Raw genomic sequence first — 6,713 nt, forward strand, 5'->3', positions numbered from 1 at the left:
GTTCTCACCGCCGCGCGCGCCGCATGCCGCCGCCCGCGACACACACCTCCCACACACGCTTCTAACGTTATTTACGGTGCACTTACAAATTACTTTTAAATATTGGGTTACGAACAAAATCTGTGCTGAACAATAGCTTTATCTATCTTGTTGCATTTTCACACATTAATGTGATAAATTATTGAACGTAATATTTTCGCTTTTCAGAGGGTCTTTAATTTTCCTAATATTATAAAAGTGAAAGTTTAGATGAATGGATAAATGTTTGTTAATGTTTGTAGCCTAAACCGCTGAACTCTTAAAATAGGCACAGATATTGACTTAATTTTTGTTTATTCCGCGCGGATGGAGTCGCGGGCGAAAGCTAGTAAATACATTAATGTATATCTATACATAATATAATAAAGCATAAACATACACTTCTTAGTTATATAGGACTTCAAAGCCCTGCACTTCTGAAATGCTTTAGGCAATACAATTTCATGCTATTAAACTTGGGGGTAAGTAAATTGGAAGAAATTGACATGCAGGTAAGGGATAAAAACTAAAAGCCAACAGCATCAATGAAACAAGATTGCCATGGTAACTTTAATTGGTAGCCAATGTCAACAGCCTTTGTTGTTTGTGCATTTAAATTTTAACACTTGCAATTGAAATTTATACAAATATAATAAGTAAATAAAGTTATCATAATTTTAATGAGACTAAGACACAGGAATAGCTAGTAATAATAAAAATTACATTTCAGGAGTATCCCAATATTAAACACTTGACAGGACTGAACAATTTCCTATACATCTGGGTTTGATCCTCCTGATGTACTAAGATGTTTTTAGATTTTTTAATATTCACATTTACATCTGACAATTTTTATGGTGAAGGAAAACATTGGTGCAACCTACAGATATGGGTAAATAAATGTAAAGATGTGTGTGAAGTAAACCAACTCACACTGGGCCAACATGGTTGGCTGAGGAATAACCATCCCTTTGCTAAAGTAGGCACCGAACCCTTCAGAAGGTATGTGTAATGAGCTGAGGATGACGATAAAGTGTCAAGTCAATTGACCATCAGTACAGCACCACCTTATCACAATATGATGTTATTACCCAATGAGCTGTTATTTAAATCTAAGAAACAGTATTGTATGTTATCTGTTACAAATAATCCTTATTATAGTGTTCAGATATACTGCTCTGCAATAAAGTATAAGACAAAAAAATAAGGCTTAGCAAACGCCACAGTAACTTCTTATTTAGTTACTAGTTTGAATCAATACCATATCCTAAGCATCAGTGTAATGACTTACAACCTTTATATGCATTATGTGACATAAAAAAATAATTACAGTGAATTCACATCTTGACGACAATATATTAGCTAGATATCTAAATCTAAATATATTTAGCGAAAGGTTTCATGAATCATTTTGGATAATAACATAATGTAACATGTTCTAAGTTAACATTCAAGCAAGCACCAAATAAATTAATCTCCAGATGTGTTAAGCACCAATGTTCTCATTCATACTACCAAAACAACATCTTTTCTGTTTCCATTTAATACACAAGCAAGTACAATTTACATGTCAAAATATTAATATAACGTCTAATAAGATAAATCATAACTTAAAATTAACTCACCTTTGCATAAATTCAAAAGAATAGTGTCAAGTAAACACCACTATAGTTACGGCATTATTCCAATTACTTACAAATTAAAATTTCAGCAAAATGTGCGCTAAAATGTACACATTAAAGTACGACTGCACTTATTTCCATTTTTTTATTATTTGATTGACAATGACAGAACAGGATGGTGACAGGCAGTGCTGCCAATTTATAATGTTTAAAGTCCCGCAAGGTTCTTGTGACTCTAGCACCTTTTTGACATTGATAGGATGTCGCCTCTGAGCATTTAGGGTTACCAGCAAGGTAATATGTCCGCATTAAAGGGAAATTATTTCCTTTTCAAAACGAAAACGCAAATTGTAAAGGAAGTACTTGTACCTTACAATGTAACTAGGAAATGCCCCAGACTACGTTTGTCGGTTAGTTAAAGAATCTTTGTAGCAAATATTTAGCAACATATTTTACACTCTCTTGAGACAGTTAGGGAAAGAATAGTCTTAACATAATATTCAACAGTGGTATTAATATGCAAAACATTACATCAATTGCTTATTTTTTTTACAAACAACGAAAGGATAGATATTTGGCATCTCTAGGTCATAGTTAGAAAGGGAAATATCGAACACTTGTAGCCCTCTCACTCCTTTCAATTTCATTTTACGTACAAGACTCTTACGCCCTTAGCATGTTTCAGTATGTTACAAAGTACTCTGTGGCCCTTAGCATTGATATGTATTTTATAGTACTCTTTGCTTGTTACCTCGATGGCTCGAAGCTCGAAGACAATATGAATTTAGTAAAAAAATTGAAACGAAGGAAACTAAAAACTCGAAAGTGTCTAAACGAATTAAGAAGAAGGTTGTTGAATGAGTCCGATAATGATTTTTCAAAAAACAAAAATTCGGTGTATAAAATAAAGGACTCTGAGGAATATGTCAACACAAAACCTAATTCTATGATAATGAGTAATTTATCTTTACGTTTTCTTAAAAAGGCTGTTCAATCTGAAACAGTAACAAGACACAGTTTACAATCAATACAGAACTCTGCATTATCTAAAAATGATATAACTATTTTTAGTGAATGTAAATCTAGTCTGAAACAACCTCCTATTACCTCTGACAAAAGTAACAACTCTCTTACTAAAATTATTACTTCAAGAGATAATAATTATGATTTTTTTTACAAAGCTCCGCCAAAAAGCCCATCACTTTTTAGTTCACTGAAATCCGACAGAACAATGATTAGCTCTATTGAAGGATCTGCATCTGACTCTGCAGAACACTTGCATGTAACATCACTAAAAAATTTAAAAGTAAGTCAGTTTTTATGTTATTAACAGAAGATAGCAAACAAGCAAGTGGACAAATGACTTTCCTACATTTTTGATGTGACCTCCCCATGTAGACCAACTCATTTCTGTAAGTTAAAAGACTGCCTTGCACACATTCATCAGATAAAATATGAAATTACTTCCACTTCACACATATCTTGTGTCCATTCAAACAGCAGTTCATTATGTGCAGGCCAATATTACTGTGTGAAAACTACATATCTGCACTATGTATAATAAAAGATTATATTGATTATGATATATATATTTTTGTATTTGACCATTAGATTATTACAATGTAGTTAACCTTTTCTTTTCATATTTTTTCATGTTCCATAAAAATAAAATGAAACCAAGTATTACAATATAATTGCAGAATGACAGCAAAGGTTTTGGAGACAGCCATTTTTCAAAATCATCCTCTGAAATATTAGTTGAAGAAAATCCAACAAACTATATAAAAGTGGGATACATCAGAGATGCAGCTGCTTCTCAGGGGGATAACTTATCTACTTCCACAAGTGGCTCAAGCTCTCTGCTCTGTGTCCGCAACACCTGCCCTGGCTCCCCTGTATACCTTGATGATACTCCAGAATATATTTATTATCCACACAGACTGAATCACTGACATATAACATGGATCTTCTTTCTTGCCTGTTTGTGTAACATTGTTCATAGGCTCTATGGGAACATAAAAAACTATGTATGTAAATACTAACAGCTTTAAAAATAAATGTGGTATAAAGTTAAACTTATAAATAAACTGAATATAAGTAAAATTTGTACTAATATATGCCTATACTCGGTTTATTCCTAAGTTTAACATTATACCATGTTTGTAAGGTTGTGAGATTTTACTAAGTGCAAGATCTATACTATGCTGATATTCTCTAGTTCTGTTATAAGGTCCATGTGTTTGAAAGCATTTGGCTTTTTATTAAATGTCTCCAATAATTGTTGCTTAGTTAAGTCTTTGCCGCTAAAGTACATCTGGAACTGGTTTGCCAAGCACTGTGCCTCCTGACCATTCAACACATTCTGCAAAAGGATTTATATTACAATTACATAAGATAGATTAGTTTGATAAATGATGCATATGAAGTATAGAATTGAATTTGTATGAAGGCTAACGCCGTACTTAGTAGACAGGTATCATAGCGACGAAAATAGCAAACAATTATAAACTATCGATATTCAGTTTAAATAATTATCAAACTTAAGTAAAATTATTATTATTTTTTTAACTAATTTAGAGGACAACTCTATTATTAATTATAGTTTTCTGTCATCACTAAATTGTAGAGAAATAATAGTGAAATCCAATTCAAATTATGTACTGCTGTAATAGTAATAAACATTTATTTACTCTCATTATTTGTAATGGTCATTATTAATTTGTGAAAAATGTGTTTTTTTTTCTATTCATAAACTATGAATATATCAATTCTGACTTCTATAAAAATAAAAATCGAAAATCAATAAGATTCATGACTGATTTTACACTCCATCCCTACTAAATTTGAAGTAAATTGTCAAACTAATATAATTTATTTAGATACACTATAGTAAACTAAACTACTGGTCTGACAAAGAGGGCAATGGCAATGATTTTTGCATGTATGTTTGTTTATATGTCAATTTGTATGCATTTAAATTACTTTGTTATGTCCTAGAATATGTTATCAGATATACTACATCATATATCACCATACATACAGCTACTTTCTTCAAAAAGTTAATTATCTATAGAGACAAAACTTTGTCTAATTTTGACATTCAAAATAATGAAGTCACATTAGACAAAAAAAACCCTAACTCACCAGAACATACTAAAATAAAACTACACTAAATTAAAAAAAAAAACACTTTTAAAAAATTTACAGTTCCAATGGAAATCTGAAATCTTTTTGAAACTAAACTAATGAATTCCAGCATTTCTGGTCCATTTTTTCTAAAAACTGTCACTAAATAACTAATAGGGGAAAAATTGTTTTCAACAACATATGAAAAACATATTCTGTTTGCTGGACATGGTGAATGCGACCAGCCCCAAGCTAAATATTCCAAATGTGAAGAGAATAAAACTCACCTTGTCATATTCTCCTCTCATCAAAACTATTCCTTTGTGGCTGAGTTCTGTGTAATGAATCATGGTTAAACACTCGGGAGCATTTTCTTTATGAACCTGAAAAGAAAAACTTTGTATGTTGCACTAAAATAATAAATATTAATTAATGACTACTCATATCCCACACCTCACTTCTATGCAAACTCATTATGCATACATTGTAAATACTGGTAAACTGCATTTGCATTTATTACTGAATTTACTAAAAACTCAATCTCACTTTAAAACTGCTAAGATTTTTTATATAAAACATAGCTTGTAAGTAACATCATCTATCCATATCTGGTTACCTTGGACGATCAGCATAGTGCTGAGTGGTTTCATAATTAAACAAATAAAATAAATAATATAATGTATAGCCTAGAAATATATCAAGTACTTGTCTTTTAAATTTATTACACCAGTACTTTATATATTCATACATTTGCATATAGAGTAAAGTATAGAAACCTGAAAGGCAAGGAGTGGTGTGAAGTGCACAGTGTGGCCATGGCACTGGCACATTACAAACTCATAGCCCTCGGAGCGCGGCAAGGGAAATAAGAATGTAGGGTAATCTTTCATCTTTTCATGAACCATTTCATAAACATCTAGAGGAATTGTTGCCGATATTACTTCTTTGTTCTTGTGATATTCTTCCCAAATGCATTGAATATCGGAAGCATCTTTTTCTGCCACTAAATCTAATTTAAAAATTGCCTCAAGCTTTTTATCTTCTACTATCAAATCCTTGCTTACTCTTTCCTTAGGGTTTAAAACTGATGAAAACTGTCTGAAAATTAAGTAAAGATTAATCAAAATGATGGATTGCAGCAAAATGATTTCTTATGTGGAAATTTGCACTATGTATAACATAGTGAGACAAACCTGGTATCAACTGCACCCAACTTCTTATTTTTTTCTTGTTGTTGGGTCTTTTGCTGTTTCTCTAATCTTTGTAAAAACTCTTGGGGAGAAGTTTTCTGCAGAGAAGCGATGCGATCAGCGTATTTTTCATAATAGGGATTCTTTTGCAATTGCTCCACAGCCTTTTCGAGTTTCGTTGGTGATGTCATTATATTTCTTAAATTAAGTTTATTTAGTAAAATGCAACCGTGGGGGAGATACCGAAACTTAAAAGCCATAACCCTTTAATAAATGAATATAATATTAAAACATATTTTGAGTTAACATATTTAGGTTCATCAGAATCTTAAAAAAAAACTTAATAAATGTCATTCTCATCTCATTACCTAACTTTATAGCAGTTAGCAGTGTCAGTGTTGCCAATGAAATTTTTTTACCCGGCCGTACTATACTTTCAATACTATTGTAATAAAGCGGAAACACACACTTCTTTTTTGCTTAAGATATCAGCAATGATCGTATATTTTTGAATAATTATTTTTGTAATAAAAAGCCCTACACTTACGTCATGCTTTAGACTATGTATTTTCACGCCATTAAACATCATCATCATCACTAGCTCACTATACGTCTCCACCGAGGAGCTCGGAGCCTACCCTAATAAGGGGGACTAGGCCATAGTCAACCACGTTGGCCCAGTGCGGGTTGGTTGACTTTACACATATCTTTTAATTTCTTCGCCGATATTGCAGGTTGCATCACAATGTTTTCCTTC

The 6,713-nt window shown here is 32.0% G+C and overlaps 2 protein-coding genes across 3 annotated transcripts; one reads left to right on the forward strand and one right to left on the reverse strand.

The window, feature by feature from the left end:
* Window positions 1-2,351: 2,351 nt before the first annotated feature.
* On the forward strand, window positions 2,352-3,615 carry LOC106107707. The gene is made up of 2 exons (XM_013288693.1): window positions 2,352-2,946; window positions 3,341-3,615. The coding sequence occupies exons 1-2, from the start codon at window positions 2,362-2,364 to the stop codon at window positions 3,590-3,592; spliced, it is 837 nt and encodes a 278-aa protein (XP_013144147.1). The 5' UTR covers window positions 2,352-2,361; the 3' UTR covers window positions 3,593-3,615.
* On the reverse strand, window positions 3,214-6,325 carry LOC106107709 (ATP synthase mitochondrial F1 complex assembly factor 1). 2 transcript variants are annotated; one of them, XM_013288695.1, is made up of 5 exons: window positions 5,960-6,325; window positions 5,543-5,864; window positions 5,054-5,149; window positions 3,823-4,002; window positions 3,214-3,645 (listed from the first exon to the last, which is right to left on the reverse strand). In XM_013288695.1, exons 1-4 carry the CDS (start codon window positions 6,214-6,216, stop codon window positions 3,835-3,837), a joined length of 843 nt encoding a protein of 280 aa, XP_013144149.1. In that variant the 5' UTR covers window positions 6,217-6,325; the 3' UTR covers window positions 3,214-3,645; window positions 3,823-3,834. The 2 variants fall into 2 exon arrangements, with proteins under 2 accessions (XP_013144149.1, XP_013144148.1); XM_013288694.1 differs by having other exon boundaries at window positions 3,214-4,002.
* Window positions 6,326-6,713: the final 388 nt, after the last annotated feature.

The sequence above is a fragment of the Papilio polytes genome, unplaced genomic scaffold (assembly GCF_000836215.1).
Source record: "Papilio polytes unplaced genomic scaffold, Ppol_1.0 DF821951.1, whole genome shotgun sequence".
Classification (NCBI taxonomy): domain Eukaryota; kingdom Metazoa; phylum Arthropoda; class Insecta; order Lepidoptera; family Papilionidae; genus Papilio; species Papilio polytes.

Coding starts and splice junctions, on each gene's coding strand:
- LOC106107709 (XM_013288695.1), bottom strand. CDS start 6,216: ATGGCTTTTAAGTTTCGGTATCTCCCCCACGGTTGCATTTTACTAAAT. Junction 5,865..5,959: donor TTGGGTGCAGTTGATACCAG/GTTTGTCTCACT, acceptor CTTAATTTTCAG/ACAGTTTTCATCAGTTTTAA. Junction 5,150..5,542: donor CACCACTCCTTGCCTTTCAG/GTTTCTATACTT, acceptor TTTTCTTTTCAG/GTTCATAAAGAAAATGCTCC.
- LOC106107707 (XM_013288693.1), top strand. CDS start 2,362: ATGTATTTTATAGTACTCTTTGCTTGTTACCTCGATGGCTCGAAGCTC. Junction 2,947..3,340: donor CATCACTAAAAAATTTAAAA/GTAAGTCAGTTT, acceptor ATATAATTGCAG/AATGACAGCAAAGGTTTTGG.